Raw genomic sequence first — 21,797 nt, 5'->3', positions numbered from 1 at the left:
ACTAGACAATTTTGATAGATAAGTTGAAATCTTCTGCCCTTATCTTTTATGTTATGCATATGTTTACATTTAGAAGAGGCAGAAAGTGTAAAGCCAATAGCAATAATAATAATAATTTGAGTGTACCAATAAGCATTAAGAATTTATGCATATGTAATTTCTTTGTTTGTGTTTGTATAAATATGCAAGAGAGCATGCCTTCGGGGTCTCACACTGACCACTTGCTGGGAAGTGTCCGACCTCTGCAGAAATAAAAACTTGGAGACTGCCCAACTACCTGCGTGGATCTCTTTTCTATCTGGTGCAGGGCTAACGAACCTCATTTGGAATATTTTTCCAACACTTGGCAGGATACCAGTTTTATTTAGACACAATGATCGGTTTTATTCGAATTCCAGTTCCAATTAATCGAATACACCTCCCCATTTCCCCCCATCAACATGAAACCGCTTTCCAAATACACAAAGCATCAGTGACAGGCAGTTGTTACCCTCCGGTGGCCATTTGTTCGCCTGTGTGAAATGCAATTCTCAGTCCGCTTCCCATGTGGACATAGGCCCACTGGGCAAAATCCACAGCTGGCAAATGCAACAGCAGATCTCAGCCAAGAGTGGCCAGGTACGGAGCGGGCTCTGGGGAGTGAATTCCTGTCTGGCCCTTTCAGGGGAGGCAGACATCCGTGGGGCAGTACGGGGAAGCCTGCAGCTGTTCTCTATGCTGTACGTCTCCTATAGGTCAACAGAGGCTTCTGGTCCCAAAGGTTTTCCTCCCAGCACCCTGTGCCAGCACTAACCACACACACAATACATTTCTGAGAACGGCAACACTGCCCTGAATGCACCAAATTCAGTTTAACCCATTTCCTCCTCACCTTCCTTGAGAGTGCAATAGTCAATTTTGTATTTCGTGATCTTCCCATTGCTCAGCTCCGCAGGAAGGGGCAGCCACGTCACTCTGATGTCAGCAGGGGTCATACTCGACAAAGACAGCTGAGGAGCAGCGCTGGGGACTGGGACAAACGGCAACAAACAGATGAGACTTCTCCTCCATCCAACACCAAGCGCAAACAAGCTGCTTCAACGGGAGGCACAACTGGGGGACTTTGGCACACACACGTCTGAACCCAGGGGCTTTGGAGGTTCAGGGATTGGCTTTGGGCTTTCCCTAACTGACTCACTCCTCTGGGCAGGTGAGCCCTGGTTGTCCTCAGTCCTGAAAGTACCGTCCCTGAAGAGTATACAGTCATAACCGCTGGTGGCGTGCTGCCGAGGGAGGAGGCTAACACCCTTGGGTAGGCTGAATCTCAATGGGTAGGCTGGGTATCTGGGGAAGATGGAATGAGTAGCCTGCGGCATGACTCAGCCGTTGTAAGGCGGCTGACAGTACAGGCTCCTACATACACTATCACACATACTTAATGCCAGTGGTGGGGCCACAACGGCTTCCACTTCTGCCTTTGCCCCTCTTGCATTTCAATGGCCGATTACCCATTTGCTTCCAGAATTTAAACACAGAGCCCCTAACGATGCTCAGAAACGATCCCTGTTCCACTAAGGATTTGGTAGTTTGCTTTAGAGAGGCCTATCTGCTTTCAGTTTTTTGCTATAGAAACAGAGAGATTTAAAGCTGGGGGGGGGGGGGGGGGAGATAGGGGAATGGCTCAAGGATCTAAGCATCAGGTTTGCAAAACACAGTCTCCCTAGAACCACAGATTTGTATTCCAGGCAGACTTCCAGACTTCCAAGGCAGATTGTGACGGGGTGTTCACCCCACACCAGCCCTGAAAGGGTTATGGTGGCTCAGAAAGAGCCAATTCACCTTCTACGGCACCTGGGGGAGAGTCAGGCTTGCTGATAAAGTCTGCCGGAAGATGAAGACCAACTGGGCAGGAGCAGGCTGGGCTTGTATAAAGCCAGGAAGTGGAGAGTGGAAGGGGGCTGCAGAGCGAGAGTCTGCAGTCATTCTCTGGGCCCAGAGACGTGGAAACCCAGGGAGAGCTGAAGCCCTGGGATCCTGTCCCTGATGGAAGGGGGTCACCCAGAGGAGTCGTGGGGAAGAAAGCCTGTGGAAGGCAAAACAGGAACAAGCCCAGGGACAGGGTAGTGAGAGTTCAGACTGTAGACCTTGGATGCTGCTGATAGCGTCCCTGGACTGCAACCCAGTATAGTGGGCAGGCCCCGGTTCCCCTACCAGCCACGGGGGAAGTGGCACAGACTGGGAACCGGTACGGAGGACTGCCTGGGACAGCTGTACAGACCGTTGGGCAGGCGGGACTTTGGTATCCCAGAAGGGAAAGACGATAGCGTGACCCAGCTGGAGGGCTGAGTCACGAAGACGGAGTGCTCGGACGTACTGGAGGAGAGACCACTGCAACGATGGCGTGACTGACAGACTCTATGAGATGCGATCCCCAGACCCAGCCACAAGGGGGTGCCCCCACCAGTCACTGTACCCCATGACACAGATCCACAGAGATCATGCAGTTTGCTATGTGGGGGAATTTCAGATTCAACTTTACAAGCCATGTGTGGACATTACAGATCCCACAACAGGAGGCGTTTGCCTGGTTATGTGACCAGAATGTCCCCTTAATGCCGCTGTAGTCCAGCATGTTGTGGGCTAGTTGGCTAGCACCCTCCAGCCATATGCGGCTGCATTTCGGCAGCGTTCTGGATATACTCCTCATCAAATGCTTTGGAACCTTTGGAAGGAAAAGTGATATAAATGCAAGATAGTCTCTTTCAATAGACTTGACCGGAGGCCTGAACCCGAGCCAGGGGCTGTCAAATGGGAGTCTTTCTGTTTGCTTCAGTATGCTTTGGATCAAGTCCATACTGAGCAAAATCATTGTTACTGAAGTGAAATCCAGAATGGCTGAATGCAGTTCACGTAACGGTGTCTGTGTCAACTGAACCAGTATCAGAAGACAGCAAGATAGTATCTAGTGCCTTTTGCTGCCCAAATAGATCACTATCCCCCACACGCTGGACAAAAAAAAAAAAGCCTAAATAAATATCCATATGCAACAGGCCACACTAGCAGCACATCTGGATTTGTGGCAAACTGACACCAGTAAGATATTTTGTGATGACTCCATTTGTGAAACGAAACCATTTCTTGATAGTTTGCAAATACTTTCAGACACACCAGTGCACGTCTACTCAACGCACCGTCCTCCAGTGTCCGCACGATGATGGAAGAGGAAGTCTGACTGGCTCCTAGTTGGGAGTATGCAACCATGTAAAACACATAGTTGGTATTGGGTTCTAGGTCTTTGACTTGAAACTCGGTGGTATCGTTATTGACAGCAAATTGGTATTCCACGTTATCAGATCCTAGAGACAATGCAAAAACCCATCATCAGTACAACAAGCAGGAAACAAGACACCGACCAAATCCAAAATCAGCTCTTCCAGAAGGCTTACAAACCATAGCCTTCCCTCTTTGAAACCATTGTTATTTAACCCTGGTCTTCCCTCTGCCACCTCCTCAATGTCTGCCATCTTCCTCTGTCATGTTACGTCATCACATAGGCAGGAAGCTCTTTGGGCAGGTCTTTTAGCGAAGGCAGGCACCTAAATCCATACTAAGGAACCTAAATAAGCTGCCTGATTTCCACGTGAGCTCATGCTTCCCAGTGACATCTGCAGAAGCTGTAGATTCTCATCTAAACGCTCTGAAAGTCAGAGCCCTTATTCATAGATTGAGATGCCTCGCACTAGACACCCACGTTTGACTATTTCAGCCACGGTCGTTGCCCCTTGGCACCAAGCATTTTTCTGGTGTTTTATACGTTCATTAATAATAATACATTTTGTACAGAAAATCAAAAGTACAGCAGTGTCATAATGGAATAAAGACCGATGGCAAAACGTTCACCTATTCTTCTTTCACTGCCATACAGAGGATGGAATAGTGGTTTAGAAGGTAGGAAATCACTTAGGGCAGGTCTACACGAGAAGCAATACATCAGTGCAGCTGCGCCACTGTAGGGTGTCTGGTGTCGGCATAATTACTCCACCTCCGCAAGAGGCTGAAGCTCTGTCAGCGGGAGAGTATCTCCTGCCAACACAGCACAGGTGTGGATGGTGCATAGGTCACTGTAACTTGCGTTGTTCACACCCTTGAGCAACGTAAATTAGATTCACTTAAGTGGTAGTGTAGATCTGCCCTTAGTCTCGCTGGCATCCCAGAGTAGAATCCCAGCATGATTATTTCTTCATTGCACTTGTGGAATTCACCAGGGCCTGTTTAGAACATGCACTCCCCAGAGATGCTCAAGGTCAAACTGTCATCCCGGGCTTCCACTTTTGTACGGCCATTTCCGTTCATGCAACTAACTGCATCTCAAAAATGGGGGTGCAGCCACTTGCCTGCACAGAAAGAGGAGATGGGCACCCAACTGCCCAATGTGCATGTGAAAACTGGTGGGTGCAATGAATTGCATGTGCAAAAGTGGGTGTGCAGAGTCAGAGGTGGTCTTAAGGCTCCACGTCCTTAGCTTCCAACAGCCTTCAAATGTGTGTGTGAGAGGGCTGGAGGGGCTGGGAGGGGAGCAGCTCTGCCATACAAACTGAGCTTCCACAACAAAATAAAAACCACGGGTAAAATGCTCTGCAACTCCTTTGACTCTCTAGATTTCTCTGACTCTGAAGAGGAGAAGAGAAGAGGGAGAGAGGCAGGTTCTCTGAGGAGGCACTGCAAACACCAGAATCCTGCTACCTGAACTCGCTCTGGCTAAACACACCCAGTCCCCCAATCTGATCACACCCTGACTGACACGATAAGAACAAGCCAACAGCCGCTTCTGTCCGTGCAAGATACAGCTTACAAAATAAATAATAAGGCACAAGCCCGCCCAGGGGACATGCAGTGCGTGGACGCTTGTCATCACAGCCACGCTACGGTGGGGTGACAGCCCAACTGTGCAAACGGAGAGCACGTACCCAGGGCCTTCTGATAATGCAGGGAAAAGCCAATGATCTGTTCGCTGTTGTACTCTGGCCGCTCCCAGGACACTAAGACGGTCGTGCTGGAGAGGGAGATGGCCGACACCCTCTTGGGAGCGCTTGGCAAGCCCTCCCGCACGATGACCGAGAGCTTGGCAGTGGCACAAGCCATGCCCAGCCTGTTCTCCGCCACACACTGGTAGTAGCCGGCATCTTCCAGCCCGATCTGGTTAATCACCAGGCTGCCGCTGCTCTGAATTTTCACCCGGCCGTTGGACAGGAGGGGCTCTCCGTTCTTCAGCCAGTGGAGGGTGGGGGCTGGCTCCCCTTCTGCTTTGCAGACAAACCTGGCGGTGCTGGCACGGGTGCGGGAAATGGTTTCGGGAGCCTGGGAGATGCTGGGAGGAGCTGAAAGAAGAGCAGAGAAATGAACGTGTAAGGGAAAAAGCCAAGCCCGGCCCTTTCCTCCCAGGCCACGTGATGTCTGCAGGTGCCCGGTGGGGTTTGTCAGGCAAACTCTTGAGGCTTAATTTAGACTATCCCCCCAAAATCTGCATCAACTCGCACTCTACAACCCCTGTTCCTAAGCTGTCCTCCCCAATGCCTTCCATAATGCTGGAAGTTAATTGCTGAGACTGATTTTCACAGGGGGAACTCTGCTAAAATTAAAAAAAAAACCCAATGCTTCAGTACATAAAAAAAAAAAATGAAATGGTCATAATACCACTGAGAAATAGTCCATGCTCATACTGAATAACTGGGACCTGATGGCTTTCTTCTCATTACGTTCCCCTCTTAAACACAGCGAGGGAGCTTTGAGAATCGCTTCTGGGGGAGCCTCTGGATGTTAGTGTAGATACAAAGCAATTATCTGGAGTGAAATGTTGACTCTGTCGACTCACCAAGGACGATCAGCTCAGCTGCAGCCGTAACAAACTGCCTGGTCTGGGGTTTGTTAGCCCGACAAACGTACACGCCAGAGTGATGGGGCAGGGCCTGAGGAATTAAGAGGTTTGTCCGGCCTAACACAATCACATCAGTGGAAATAGGCTTCCCATCTGTGGAGCACAAAAATACACACCAAGGGTGTAACGCCTACATGAGGGAGCCCGGTGATACACCAGGGGTTACAGATTTTAACTAATAACCATCACAAAAGGTTCAATTCCTAGCTCTGCCTTTCAGCTTTATACGTGACCTTGAGCAAGTCACTTGGCCTCTCTGGGCCTCAGTTTCCCATCTTTAAAATGGGGATAAATAGCACTTCTTTTTTCCCATTCTTTGACTGTCTTGACTATTAAGGCTGAAAGCTCTTTGAGACAAAGACAGTCTCTTACTACATGTCTGTACAGCACCTAGCACAACAGAGCCCTGAGCTCAACTGAGGCCTCGAGGTACTACTCTAATAAAAACTAATAATAAAATGGCTTCCATTCCCAGCTCTGCTACCGACCTCCTGCATGTATAGCCTCAGCCAAGTCACTTAATCACTCTATGCCTCCGTTTTCTCCTCTGGATAATGTGAATAGCATTACTTCCCTGCCTCTCCCAATGGCTGTCAAGAATCTTCATTGTTTGTGAGATGCCTCAGATGCTACACCAATGAGCGCCCTTGAAATACCGTTAAGTAAATAAATGAAATAGCTGACTTCTGGCAACCAGAAGCAGTTATTAATTGCTATTAAAATATGGTCAGTTCAGCTGGATAACTGAAGGAGAACAGAGGAAAATGAGGAAGTCATTTCTGTCTCTACAACTTCTGATTAACTTTAATTCACTTCCTACCTCAAAACCGACCAGGAGAAAAATTCTGCAGCCAAGCCATTTTTTAATAGTCTCTTTGATAAAAAAAATTAAATGCCCCAAAACTTCGTTAACACAGAGCTAAGGTATCGTATCTTTCCAGGATATGGAGAGTAGCTAACTTAAACCTCTGAAAACCAGGAAATATCACCCCCACAAAACAACCTTAACTGCGCCCTCTTGGTGCTATGCCCCAACATACCAGGAACACCCATGCTGGCATTCTAGTCTCAGAGATGCTACAGAACACTTTCCGATCAACCTTAACTATAGCAGAGCAAATGCTCTGCTACCGTGAATGTCCAAGCTGTCTTGCTACTGAGCCATGGGTGGCATCTTCCAGATGCAGAGCTGTGGTATGGATTTAATCGCAGAGTTAATGAACACAACAGCTCTTCTCAAGAAGAACCTATATTGCACTGGCAAGGGGGAGTGGCTCTGAAGAGGAGACAGCCCGTTCTTATCATTTTCACCTAGGGATGTGTGTATCCTAGGGCTGGACCCAAACTAGTTCTCATCCCAATCCAAACTGAGCCCAAGTTCAGATCTGAAATGTTGGTTTGGCCCATTATAGCCAAGAAGTTCTGACTTGGATCCAAACATCGCCTGTGCTCTGGGGTGTCTGGATTCACACCGTATCAAAGGCTGACTTATGTGACGAAGATAATTACTTTATTACAAGCCTATTGGATAAGGTTGTGGGATGAAATCCAGCAAGTATTTATCTGCTAAAAACCCCACTTCCACTTTTGTTTTACAAGAAGCCAGCGCGCTGGGTCACCATTAACTGAAGGGATTTCTTTCCTGTCCACCTCCTGGAATTGTACTGAACTTGCTTACATCACTGAGGATGCAATGAATTTGCCAGCCCTGCTAATAAATTTTTATGTACCTGCTCTGGTTACTGACCTGTAACGTATTAGCCAGTTGGATTACCTGGAATTTACTGGACTGGTTTTGAAACCTAACCCTGTCATGAACAGCAAAGGATAGATTTTCCACATGAGCCTTTAACTTGGAACCGACAAGGATTTGTCTTTTCAGTTACATTTAAAGACTTCTGGCCTGCGTTTTGCTGTGGACAGGACATGGCCGTACACAGCACCGTCACTCTGAAAAGAGGGCAGACCCGGGGAATCTGCAGCTCTCCTGGCATGAGATATTTCAGCAAAAAGAGAGTTCTTTGCGAAAGTGATAAATGGCTTTGAGGCCTGATTCTGGGAGGTGATGAGCAGCCTCAGCTTCCCCCTGAAGGCCCGGGGAGTTGATCTGTTCGCTGGTTTTGCTGGAGGACTTCTTGGGGCCTCAGAAGGCAGCAAGAGAGAAGGGCACAAGCCCCGCTTCCATTCCTTCTCAGAACCTCTTTAATTGTAACATTGCAGCTGTCAAGCTACGGAGCAACACTGGGTCAGATTCCCGGCAGTGCCACAGAGCTGAGAGCAGGGAGAGAAGGGCAGGGGGGATCTAACCCCTGATTCAGGGCTGACGAAGACTCTAAATGGCCCGGGTGTAATTTAAAGCAACCCTTGGCTCCTCTGCCAATCAGGCATTAGGTGGAGTGCCACGGATGCCACCCTGACCGCTCCTGCCCCTCCCAACAGACCTCGGAGGGAGCCGGTGGCATGGAGCCAGCAACATCTACTCCATGCGACCCAAGCACCCCGTCCTTTCGGGAATCCCCAGCATGCTTCCCGCCTGCTTTGTGTCATGGGGTTTAAGCAAAGCAAGGGGACTTTGGGCTAAGAATCTGGCCCAGATTGAGTTCATGGGTGAATTTGCCTGGGGGGAGGAGAGGCTTCTGGAGGAGCTGGTAAATCCAACCTGCCAGCTGCCGGGGGGCAGGGGGCGCAGGTTTTGCACTCACGCATGATTTACTATTTTAGAACTTTGTTTTCAGTTTCAAAATAACCCTTTAGCTTCCAGTGCACGGTGAGGAACCACGCTCTTTGCCTCCTACCCCCTCCACCGGAACCGGGGCTGCTTTCCATCCTACTACATCCCTGCCTTTCTGTCACTTCTCACCCTTGCTGCAATACAGAGCAGGCATTAACAGCCCAGCTGGGAGCTCTGCCCCCTTCTCTCCCCTGACCTCCAGAGATACTGCCCTGGAGAATGTGGGCCTTTCAGAGAGCAGAGGCTGAAACGCCTTCCTTGTTCCATACCCCACTGCTGGCTGCATTCAATCCCGGCTGTGTGTGGAGACAGAGACAAGCTTCCTGCCTTCAGGGTACCCAGCTGTATCCTCTTCCAAGTGGGGGCTTGCTGTGCAAAAGCTACTTCCCCGAGCACAGTTGATGGGGAACACGGCTGGGAGCAAAGTCTCTACACCCTCCCATTTACTCCCGTGGTCTGCGGCTGGGCCCACAATTTAGTACCTAGGCATTCAAATCAGGAACACAACTGCATGCACATTTTGCACACACGCCTGAAAATAGGTGACTTGAAGTGACTGCCTGTCGATACCAACCTGGGCAGCATCAGGACTGGTAACGTAGAGGTGAAATCCTCAATATTACAGTACTTTACTAATCCACTGAGTCTCTCAGCCCTGATTTTTACTGCAATTTTGGAAACAAATATATTTTAATAACCACATGAAGACTGATGAGGCACAAAGCCAAGGACAGCCAGACAGGAAAACAGGGGGCATGGAGCAAATGTTTAAAAACCAAAGCGTGAAAAAAAATGCTCCACCCATTTAATAAAAAAAAAAAACCCACAGAAACTCTAACAGTGCTAATTGACTCTGATTACAAATACTCTGGGCACTAACCACTCCCAGTGTAGTAATGAATAAATTATTTAGCATGGGAAAGCTGGGCATTGCTAATTATGTCTTAAATATACAGGATGAAATGCAAGCTTCTAGCTCTGCCCAAGTGATTAATCCTCCCTGTTTTTATTTCCAACACTGAGTCCTGCAAGCTTTTTCTTTTTGGGGAAGAAATATTAGCATGTCCAAAAACATTGCCATTAACGGAGAGACACTAGAGCAGCCTAGTTACAGCCAAAGATCAATTTGATTCAATGGTTATGAGGGAGGGAAATAGATTTTTGAAAACTCTTTCCATATGTTTTTGAGAAGTGATTCCTGGGCTGAGAACCCGCACGGCAAATTTCAATGTTGTATAACTCATGTGAAACATCTGACACAACCTCAGTGATGGTTACACCAGCCCTGCTTGGGTTTTGGGTGGATCAGTCCTTGACACATGAAAGTCAGTCTGACTCGTTTATAGGCATTTAATGATATCTTTACTCTTCCTCAGACCTTCACTTATTCTGAAGCACCATCTTGACCATAAGAGGATTCACTTTTGAAAACAAGGCTCCTTAAATGAGTAAAGGCTCTTTGTCATGTTTTATAATCCTGCAAGATAACAACAGCTATTTTTACAAAGCAACAGCAGATGTGTTAGAATTCCCACTAACCTTTCTGAACCACTACAAAAGAAGTGTCATAAACCTGCCCCCTCTATGGTGACCCCTAACGCTCTGGCTCAGACAATACTGCCATGACTAATTTAGATCAAAAGGCATCCAGTAACCAGAATTTCATATATTTTACGGATCAAACAACTATAAAATGACTTGCATGCTTTGTAACGTTTTAGATTCAATCAGTCATTCCAGTTCAGAAAGGACACTCCAGACCGCCGCACACGCAGCCCCTGTATTTGTTAGCAATTTAAAAAACACCCTCTCTTCCATAGTGCTTTCCCTTTCAATAGATTTTAAAAAGGAAGTGTCCATAGACTCCTCTCAACATCAAAAGAATAATTATCTTCATTTACCCTGTCGTATCCAAGAGACAAATGGGGTGGGAGCCGCAGATGCCATGCACTCCATCACTGCACTCTCTCCAAGTACCACCGTGGTGTTCTCCGGAGCAGCAATGATGGCGACATCTCGAGTCACCGCTGGTTGGGAACCTAACACACAAGGGGGAAAACATGTCTTTAAAGGAGCACTTTTCCACATTGCATCTGTATTAAAAACCAACAATTCCTCACCTCCATTTCAAGAACAAACCATCACAAAAAACGACTTTTCTTCCTCATTATTTACATTGTTTATTTTTTGCAGGTCACTCAAGTGATCTGGTCAGTTTCACCTTTGTTACTTTCGCTACCCCTTCTCAGATATTAGTGCCCTAGGGTTGGGTTTGGAATGCACATGCAAGACTGCCGGGGAATGAGTTTCTATTTCAGGACAACATTTCTATCCAGGTCAAGGCCTGAACCACCAGCTCACTGCCAAACGCGGGAAAATCTGAGAGAGTTTAGAACCTCATCTAGAGTTCTGCCCCAATCCTGCAATCAGATCCATGCAAGTGAAACTGGGGCCTCACTGAAGTTCTGCACCACCACCACCCGGTCCAATCCACGTAGCTCCAATAGAAGGATCACTTTGTGATTCAGAATCTTTACAACAGGCCAAACCAGAACCCCAGATCTTAGAGGACGTAGAGGAATTCCAATGCAAACTTTGGTCTGGAATCTACATCTGAGTCCATCTAATTTCTCTTCACATGAAATCTGGTAACCAACCTTCATCACCATTATCTTCTCCTTCAGAACAAAAGTTCAGTGTCATGACGTAAAACTGTGAAATCTGAGGCTATGTCTACACTGACGGTGGCAAAGTTGCCGCCGTCAGATCGACTTATCTGGATCAACTGAGTGGTCAGTGAAGACCCGCTCAGTCGATCCAGAAGTCGACGCTGTTAATCCACCCCCGCAAATGGCATAGCGCTGCGTCGACGGGAACGCGGTTACCGTCAGCGCAGTGCAGTGAAGACACCGCGCAGAAGAGAAGCACAGCAGTCAATGGGAGTTACGCAAGCTACTCTGCGTACTTTGTGTGACTCCCGTCGACTGCCGCTGAATCGCTGGGGTAAGTGTAGACCAAGCCTAAGACTCACTCTAGTTGCCAATGGCCCTTTAACCAGCACAAAGGGCCAAATTTTCAAGGGGCTTTTAGCCCAGTCTCAAATGCCACGTGCACAAAATGAGGGGCCAAATTCTACAATGTTTAAGCTGGGAAAGGTTTGCATTGAACTGTGATCAGGAAAGGATTTTCTAAGGATTCCAAGGAAGCTGCCGAATAAAATACTAGAAACCCTTTGTTTACTTTCACATGTATTAGTTCACCCGTTAACAGCTGAATCCTGTCTGCAAGCAGAAAGGTGACTCTCCTTGGTTTTAATATGGAAAGGTGGTCATAGAATTCTGATAACCAGCTGCTAGATTTTTAGTCAACTACTGAGAGGTCTGTCCTCTACATACCACACCATCTTCATCTTTCCATACTTTGAACAAGTATATATATATTTATATATATATATATATATATATATATATATATATTACACACAACACACAGAGAGTATAGATATATGTATAATCCAAGGTGTTTATGTATTGACAAAGGGAAACACATCTATAGCCAGCTTGTATATGTTCTGCACTACTTCCAGACACTCAAGAGTGGTTTCTTTTTGTTTGAAGTGAACCTTCTGACTCTCTCTGCCAACTTTATAAGGAGAGGTTAGGAAGACATGAAACGTCTTGGCTGAAACTAGAATTTTTCATCAATTGACAGCAGCCTTGACACTAGGAATCCTATTCTCTCTCTAGCTAATGAAAGAGGTTTGCTGCTTTCTGAAGGATGCTGTTGTTGTCTTCACCAGGAAGGAGATATGCAGTGTTGTACCTTACAAGTAATTACAGCTTCCTTTAAGGTTGTGCTCCATGTGCTCTAGTTCCTGACAAAGAATACTGTGCTCCTTCAAGGATGCTGTTGTTCCTTTAGATCCTGCTCGCTAAAATTACCGAAAGGTGCATGTCATTTTCACTGGGAGGCACAGGCAGCCCTTTGGTGTGCGTAGCTTCATTGTCAGCCTGGTGTATTGCAAAATGCACATATTGTAGTAATAACAGTACTCAGCTCTTAGATGCAGCATGTTTAATCCGTAGAGCTCAATGCACTTTATAAAGATGGGTAAGTATTCTCTCTACTTCACCTCCATCTCTGCCCTCTACAATTTCTTCTTCAGCAGAGGAGAAGGTGGAAAGAGAAGAGAAGTAAGAAAGCCAATATACCATGGAGGAGGGTTAATGGAAGAATTCCTGCCTCCTCAGCCTACTGCAGCAGCTTTCCACTGGCATTGAAAATGCGTCCTTCCAGAAGACAGATCCACCCGTGACTGCCAGTGAAAAAGGGGCTATGCAACCACGTTCAGTGCAAAGGAATGCGGTGATTTACCTGATAAACCATGATTGAAATCCTGGCCTCAATGACATCAAAGGAAATTTCGCCACAGACTCCAACAGGGTCAGCATCTACCCCCAAATCTCTCGACACTGCACGCTGATTTTAATCCCAATCACCACTTTAGGAATAAACCAGCAAACAAAGCTATGTACAGCCTGAGGTTAGAGTCTGCACTTACCTAGCGTGAGCTACAGTAAGGGGAACTGATTCTGATGGTTTAAGTGGCAAACTGATCAGGTGGGGAGGGGGGGGACAGGAAGGAAGGAACTGCATCCAGACACAGGCACCCAGCGTGTTCTCTAGCTCTCTGACAAGTACAGCGCGGCAGAATTGCACAGCTGTATTAGTAGGTGAAGAGGGTTCTTTTCTGCTGAAGTATCAAACATCGCTCAGGACCAGAGGTAGAACAAATGATTGGTTGGGCACGTGATTTTATCTCTTATGGCACTGCATGTGTTTCTGCAGGTTAACTGGACATTATCTAAATGGGGAATAAGGAGCAGATAATGCACCAGAGCTGTAGCAGTGTCAGTCCCAGGATACTGGAGAGACAAAGTGGGTGAGGTCCTATCTTTGATTGGCCCAGCTTGTACTGGTGAAAGAGACCACTCACCAACAGAAGCTGGTCCAAGATATGACCTCACCCACTTGATCTCTTGGATAAGGGGCAGAAGCAGTTCCATGGTTCTCCCCTCAGGACAGAACGTCCCCCCAAGAATTTCACTGAGAGTCAGTGAAAGATCTTAATGTTCCCAATTCCTTGACACCGGTGCAGAATGTCACAGCTTCGCCAACAGCCTTGTGCCAGTGTTTTAAAGAGACCGTATTCATCACAGAACTTCTAATTCTCAGACCAGGACATGACACAGGAAATTAAAAACAGCATCAACTCAGCAGCAGGTAGTAAAGCAAAACACACAAGGCAGGGATGCAGCGTTAGGATATTCCCACTTGGATTTCTCTGTCTTCCTGGGCGGCAACTAGCACCGGGGCTAGATTGCCTGACATAGCTGAGTTTACCCTCTTTGCTGCGATCCGAGAGCATCACATGATTCTAACCCCCCTTCGGTCTAATTAGAAGCTCTTCATTCACATGCACAACGGCAGCAAAAATCTCTTTACTATTAGAGAAATAGCAGGTGCAGGTGTTTCGGTGGCATATCAGATCAAAAAAACCTTCACATATATAAAATATTGGCAGAAAAAGGTGTGTATTTGTACCCTACAAATTAGCTTGGCCCTCTATCTTTACCGTTCTTATACTGGTGCCCATCACCGTGGCATCTAAATGCCTAGTTAACGTCTTCCTGAGAGCTGGCTGACACAAAATCCAAAGCTAGCAAGGAAACACACACTCTTATGCACAAGTAAACACACAATCTAGCAATGAAACGTATTACGGTAGTGCAAAGCAGCAGTATTATCAACAAGCAAGATTGGGATTAGGAAATTCAACTCACTGACACGTCAGTTTCGTACTGTAATCAAGCACATTTTCCTGCAAGGTTAGAGACTGGTGATCCAGAAACACAGGAAGCTCCTGCATTCTCCAGCCTCTAACCCAACAGGCACCAAGTTTACAGAGTGCAACACACCGTATGAAACCCACACCACTCACCATGCTGCGAACTGAATGTGGATTTTTACTAGAGTGGGGTCCAACCCCCAAAGTTTAGATCTGGCTCCAAATTTTGCTGAAGTCCCAGGCGTGTTTGAATGAAGGCCCCTTCTCTAGAATTATGCAAAAAGAGAACTGGGGAAAATTCCTGAGTCAGGACCCTGTACAGAAGAAGACCAGCAGCCACTGTTTGTCCACCAGATGGAAGCAGAGATACAAAGACGCATGCTGTGGTCTTTTTACCCTCGGCAACATTTATATTGGACATTCTTAAGATTTAACCTCCAAGCTCTTTCCAAATACCCAACCAGAACTGCCAGGGTCTGAGCTGATCATCATTTTACACAATGGAACTATTACATTAGAAGGAGTGTCTGATGGAAAAAGGCACATAAGTGATCTGGTCTTACAACACGCTGGGGTTTTGTTACATTCAATTACATAAGCTATTCATGCAGTCCAAGCCTATGGCATGAAAGGTTACAAACCCCTTTGGCTTAACAGCCAAAGGTCCAAAGGTCCAATCACATTATAACAAAATTCAAGGGATACTTGAATTAGCATGCTGACTATGCCATTTTTATGACACCGGGATGGTAAAAGACATTCTGTTCCCAGCTGTATATATTGGGCCAAACATTGATTTCAGTGAAGTTACTGGCCCACTGTTTAAATATCAGGGGGCTGATTCACTGCCCTGAAGCCACGGGAGTTACACTAGCACACAACTAGTGTGAGAAGGGAATCAGGCATTAAAGACCAACACGCCTTCCAATACTGAGGCACGTGTTAGAAAACATCGGAGGTAAGAGAGGGAGGCATCACCTGTCACTCAGAGCAAATCCCTCAGGTCCGTTGATTGTAACACAAGTGTGACACCACTTAATTGCAGTCGTTCAAGGCCATGAATTTCCTTGATGTACTCAGGCAGTGTTGCATATAAAAATGTACCTGGAGAGTTAAAAATCTCCATGTCGGCTGAAGTAGCCGATAAATGCAACTGGATTCTGAATAGCGTCTTTCATCAAAACTACAGCTCCAATTCAGCAAAGCACAGAAGTCCAAGAGTAACGCTAACCCTGGTCAGTAAAGCAACTGAGTACACTGACGTGAACGGGGCTTTGCTCACCAGGGATGCGATCACTCGTGGACAGGAGTGCCTTGCTGAATTGGGGCCTATATCCCCTAAAATGCTTTAAAGTGAAAAATAACACAGCGACCAAGGAGATACAGTGTAGAGCAGGGAGACGGGAGGCTGTGTGTGAAATGACGAGGTTTTGTGGGAGAGCAGGGCAGGGAAGAGAGGGGCATTTTCAATCCAGATTTGAAATGAAATGCTCCACTGATGAGACTGTTCCTGCTGCGGATTAGAAGGGTTTTGCACCAGGTGTGAGCATGTGACACGGAGGGACAGAAGGCTGGTGCTAAGTGAGCCAAGGCGGTGGAAAGAGGCGACATGAAGTCAGAGAGACAGGCCTCAACAAGTCCACTGAGGGGATGGAAAACATGAGGACAATTTTGAGACGGAGCCTGAAAGGCACCAGGGGCAGGGGAGACGGTGGAGGACACAGGCGTTGGGCCACTTCTCTTTAAACACGGTGCGAGTGGACCGTGGATAGAGCACACCTGCGGGGGTAGGGACTGAAGACATACTTAGGCGTCTGCCCACGCACACAGGGGGACATTTGCTCTGGCTTTGTGCAGGGCTCGGGGAATCATTATTATTTGTGTGTGTTACCGCCGCACCTAGAAGCCCCGAGCCATGGATCACGCAGTTCCCCGACCCACCCTCTGCATCCAACGCACCGATGAGCTGCCAGAACATCCGCTGTCACTCGGCCCCCTCGCTGGGGCTGCCCTCGCGCACCCCCTGGGCCTGCCCTCAAATCCCCTTGTGCAGTGGCCTGGTAAGGCCGGCAGCACGGATGGGGTGTGGACCCATCGTCTCCATTCAGCCCCTTCTTCGCAGGGCATAGGCGGCACAAAAGGCCTCCCCAGCCTGCTGTTCTGGGTTCCGGAGGCCTGAACTTGGCCATTCAGGAGCATCCCGACCTCCCCAGCCAGGTTGTTTGCTGCCAAGCAGAATCCAGCAGTGAAGCAGAGCCCCACTTCCTTCTGCTTGGGCCACTGGGTGCGCGTTGCTCACTTACCGTGGCGTGGGACAAAGCTGCCGCCCTCAGAGTTTAATGGCCACGTCTCTTTTTCTGCCTGATGCAAGACTTGCCTCCTAAGCTTCCACCAACCAACTCCAGCGTGAGCTTGAAGCGCCAGCATTTAGTACTCCCATCAGCCATGCCCGTGACAGCTCTTCGCTTCAGGACAAAGCACGCGGATGCACTTTGAAAGTGATTCCATTTATCAGACGGACACCGATTTCCAGCTAAAAGTTTTGCTGGAATTTTCTGGCTGCCCCGGTGTCCCGGAGGGTTAGAATTTGGAGGGTTTTTTCCCCCAAGTTTTTCATTTTTTCTGTAAAATGGATCCCCTTGCCAAGCATATGAGCCTCACAAGCCATTTTCCGAAACGGTTGTACAACTTTACTCAAGTTCTTGGGGCTTTTGCCATAGGATCAGAGAGCCCAGCCACCTCTGCTCATGGATGCTATAGAAACAGCTTAGTCCTCGTCCCTAGAATTCAGCATCCAGAGCAACTTAGCTTGTGTGGCCCAGCTGCCAAATTAGACCGGAGTCTGAAGTGCTAAACAATGTGATCTTACTGGAAAGAGGTGCCATGGCTGAGCTCAGAGCCCCCAGCCGTTCTACACCTGGAGGGCAAAGAAAGCACCTTTCCCATCCTAGCCACAGTGTTTATTGCACGAAGAGTCATGAACTTTATAAAACCTAATACACTAATAGCAGTTAACACCAACCTCCAAGAATGATCTGAGGTCTGGAAAACACACCTTGAAGAAAGAGACTAAAGAAGCTCAATCAATTTAGTCTAGTGAAAAAGGCTCTGGGATGATCTGGGGAATTACAGACCTGTAAGCCTTACATCTTTACCTGGCAAACTGGTTGAACCAAAAATTAAAAACAGAATAACTAAACACCTGGAAGATCATCATCTGACAGAGCCTAATCAGCACGTATTCCGCAATGGAAAATCATGTCTCTCTAATCACTTAGAATTCAATAGAGTTGTGGATAAAGGAGAACCAGCTGACATAATTTATTTAGATTTCCAAAAGGCTTTTGACAAGGCTGTTCACAAGAGGCTACTAAAGAAGCTAAGCAGCCATGGGGTGAGAGGCAAAGCATTGTCAGAGCTGAGAGGCAGAAAGCAAAGAGCAGGATTAAATGGTCAATTCTCTTCCTGATAAAAGGTTTACAGTGGGGAGTCTCAAGGACTTGCGTTAATATATTTATTAATGACTAGAAAATGGAGGGTGACCAGTGAGGGGGCAAAATTTGCAGATGACAGAAGTTTAGAAGTGAGGAACTTCAGAGGGACCTAACCAAATTAGGTGAATGGGCAACATGATGGCAAATGAAATTTAACGTTGACAAATGCGAAGAAATACACATTAGAGGGGAAGTTAAAACTACTCATATGCCTCACAGGGTTCTTAATAACTTTATCAACTCAAGAAAGGACCTGGGCATCACAGCTTAATGAAAACCTCAGTCATTGTGCGGCCGCAGTCTAAAAAGCTAACAAGATGTTTGGATGCAAAAGGAAAGGTACGGTGAATAAGAATATTACAATGCCTTTGGTGTGGGAGCTTGAAAGAGGCTTTCTGAAAGTCTAAGTACACTGGATCACCCTTCTCCATATGTTGGTCGACTCTCATAAAGAAATCTTAAATATTTCCCTTCGCAAAAGTGGTGTTGACTCTTCTCAACAGATCATGCTCATCTGTGTGTCTGATAAGTCTGTTCTTTACTATAGTTTCAACCAATTTTCCCGGTACTGAGGTTAGGCTTAACTGGATCACCTCTAGAGCCTTTTTTTAAAAGTTGATGTTACATTAGCTATTCACCAGTCATCTAGGACAGAGGCTGATTTAAGCGATAGGTTACATACTACAGTTAGTAGTTCTGCAATTTCATATTTGAGTTCCTTTAGAATTCTTGGGTGAATCCCATCTGGTCCTGGTATTTATCACTGTTTAATTTTTCAGTTTGTTCCAAAACCACCTCTATTGGCATCTCAGTCTGGGACAATTCCTTAGATTTGTTACCAGAAAGAATGGCTCGGGTGTGGGAATACAAAATATTCATTTCATTTCCCCGCAACAGTCTTGTCTTCTCTGAGTGCTCCTTTAGCATCTTGATCATCCAGTGGTTCTGCTGATGGGCAGACTTCCTGCTTCTGATGTACTTAAAAAAAATGTTGCTGTTAGTTTTTGTGTCTTTTGCTAGTTGCTCTTCAAATTATTTTTTTGGCCTGCCTAATTATACTTTTACACTTGACTTGCCAGAATTTATGCTCCTTTCTATTTTCCTCAGTAGGATTTGACTTCCAGTTTTTAATGGATGTCGTTTTGCCTCTGATTCTTTTACTCTGTTTTTTAGCCATGATAACATTTTTTTGGTCCTCTTATTGCTTTTTTTTATTTGGGGCATACGTTTAGTCTGAGCCTCTATTATAGTATTCTTTAAAAGTTTCCATGCAGCTTGCAGGCATTTCACTCTCTGTTCTATTTAATTTCCGTTTAACTAGCTTCCTCATTTTTGTATAGTTCACGTTTTTGAAGTTAAATAATACTATGGTGGGTTCTTTGCAATTTCCCCCCCTACATTACATTATGGTTGCAATTACCGAGTGGTTCAGCTATATTCACGTCTTGGACCAGATCCTGTGCTCCACTTCAGATTAAATCAAGAATTGCCTCTCCCCTTGTGGGCTCCAGCATGAGTTGGTCCAAGAAGCAGTCATTAAAGGTGTCTAGAAATGTTATCTCTGCATCCCATCCTGAGGTGACACGTACCCAGTCAACATGGGGATAACTGAAATTCCCCCATTATTATTGCAGTGAAGTGGTGAAAAATGAATGAGATTTTTAAAAATCTTCCAGTCTTTGGTGAAAGTGTTCCCAGGCATCAGAAAAATGGTTCCCATTTCCAATTAGAAGAGTAATCAAATAAATATTGGGGGGAAAAAAATCAAACCCAAATCTGGGATCCAAACATACTATTTGTATTACTATAGTACTTAGGAGCCCTAGTCATGAACCAGGACCCCATTGTGCTAGGCGCTGTACAAACAAAAACAGAGATCTTACAATCTAAGTATAAAACAAAAGGCAACAGATGGATATAGACAGACGGGAGTACAAGGAAACAGTGAGACAATATTGATCATCATGACAGACAGTGGTCTCAGCCCCTCACCACTGTCAGGTTTTCTGAAGGCAAAGCAGAGTTTTAAAGAGGGGTTTAGAGGAGGAGAATGAGATGGCTTTGAGGATGTTTAAAAGAGCCCCTCCCAACATGAAGGGCAGCCTGGGAGAAAGTATGAAGATACTTGCTTGAAAATTTAACAAATGGGCAATCTTCCAGATAAATTTTCAGACAGATTTATTAAAAACAGACCCAACCTGCAAACAAAAAGTTACTGGTTATCCTCTGTTGTTGCTAATGCACAAATTCAGCTAAGAATACTCCAAATGTAACTGGGCAAAAATGTTACTTGTTCAGCTAATTTTGGACTGTCACTTTCAGTGACTAGAAGACAACTTCTTCCAGAGATGGATAGCCAATGAAGGCATCCAGATTAGACCCCAAAAGTTTTCACCTCCTGTGCTCAAACCACTGCCCTCAAATTCAGTCTAGGCCACCAGAAAAAATATCCGTAAGTCTGTAACAAATAAAAATCCATTCTAGTTTTTAAAAAGCAGCCACTCTCTTGCATGCGTAACAGCTGATACAAACCACGTACACGTATATAAGTGCCCAGTTTACGAGCAAAGACAAGTACTTCGATACCAAAGTGGCAGGATAAAATGGCACCTTCAAAAGAAACTAAAAAATGGCTCACTCAAGGCCCTTTCAGAGTCAGGATCGAAGCATGTATAGAGCAGGGATGGCCAAATTTACTGACACCCGCATCGAGATCCCCCTGTGCTGGGCAGTATCCTCTAGCACCACCACCCTGCCACAAGGCAGAAGCTATGAGCCCTCCCGGCAGTCTGGTAGGCGGAGAATAGGAGGGGGGCACATAGGTGGCTTCGCAGGCCACACTGTAACTGGAAAATAGCCACGTGCAGGTCAGGAGCCATGGTTTGGCCACCCCTGGTATATAGCGCGCACACAGGCACGCACATGTACAGGGTAAATGTCCCAGAAGACTTTCAAAGCATTTCTATAGAAAGTGTTACCTGGTTTAAGCATGATCGCCGGGAGCTGCTCTGGGCAACTTCTATCCAACTGGCTTGAGATAAACAGTCTGTGAAATAGCTTTCCCTTGCTTGTGGCCGTAGAGTTGAAAATCTGGGAAGCAAACGGAGCCTAATCCCAGCAAAAGAAGAGGCCACCACTCAGTTCTGTTTCATTCCTCTCGACTCCCTTACACTGCCAACATGGATTTCTGTTCAGAAATGAAATCCTTTAATGTCCTGAGATTCAGCTAGGAAGTCAACCGTCTAAACGATGTGTTACCAGAAGCCCAGCGAGAGACCGAGCCGTGGCATTCTGCCAGGAATTGATTTGTATTTCTTTTTTTAATTTTTTTTTTAGAAACCTTGAGAGCTCCAGGGCACGGAGCTGTATTTACAGGCAGTCTTAAGGTCTGCTGCTAATCAGTCAGGGTGCGCTTTGCCCGCCATTCAGCCTCCTGTAAAGCTGTCAACAATGGCCCGCTGTTTCCCTACACACATTTAGAACTGTTCTGCATTAAGCCAAAAGGGAGCCGTGCCAGCCAGACGGCACTACCCTTTCTTCACTGGCAAACATTAAGAATCGCTCAAACTTTGGCCAGCTGAGCTTAGCAGGCCTGATTTTTGATCTTCCAATAGGTTCCACTCTGCAAAACAACCATGTAAAGATGGCACCTTCTTGTAGAGAGACTTCTGGCTCTTTTGTCTCTCTGCGGGAGGCACTACTTATCAGCCAATGGTTTAGAGAGTCCAGGACATGTGTCAAATCCTATTGGGTATTCTTCTAAGCAGGGAGGGATTTGCGGGCATAAGGGGTAGAGGCAAGGGCTGAAAG

General features: G+C 46.5%; 1 protein-coding gene across 3 annotated transcripts in view; it reads right to left on the bottom strand.

Moving 5' to 3' along the window:
- Positions 1-21,797, bottom strand: part of IGDCC4 (immunoglobulin superfamily DCC subclass member 4) — a 174,407-nt gene that overhangs the window by 43,492 nt on the left and 109,118 nt on the right. For all 3 annotated transcript variants that reach the window (XM_067555562.1, XM_067555563.1, XM_067555564.1), the window contains 5 exons: positions 10,547-10,684; positions 5,852-6,007; positions 4,947-5,357; positions 3,171-3,335; positions 872-1,009 (listed from right to left, as the gene is read on the bottom strand). In XM_067555562.1, coding sequence (XP_067411663.1) covers positions 872-1,009; positions 3,171-3,335; positions 4,947-5,357; positions 5,852-6,007; positions 10,547-10,684 — 1,008 coding nt within the window. The remainder of the gene's footprint in view (positions 1-871; positions 1,010-3,170; positions 3,336-4,946; positions 5,358-5,851; positions 6,008-10,546; positions 10,685-21,797) is intronic.

Source organism: Emydura macquarii, unplaced genomic scaffold (assembly GCF_026122565.2).
Source record: "Emydura macquarii macquarii isolate MOO-44397 ecotype Brisbane River unplaced genomic scaffold, CSIRO-AGI_Emac_v2 contig_1644, whole genome shotgun sequence".
In the NCBI taxonomy this organism is placed as follows: Eukaryota; Metazoa; Chordata; order Testudines; family Chelidae; genus Emydura; species Emydura macquarii.
This window is presented reverse-complemented; position numbering and strand designations above follow the sequence as displayed.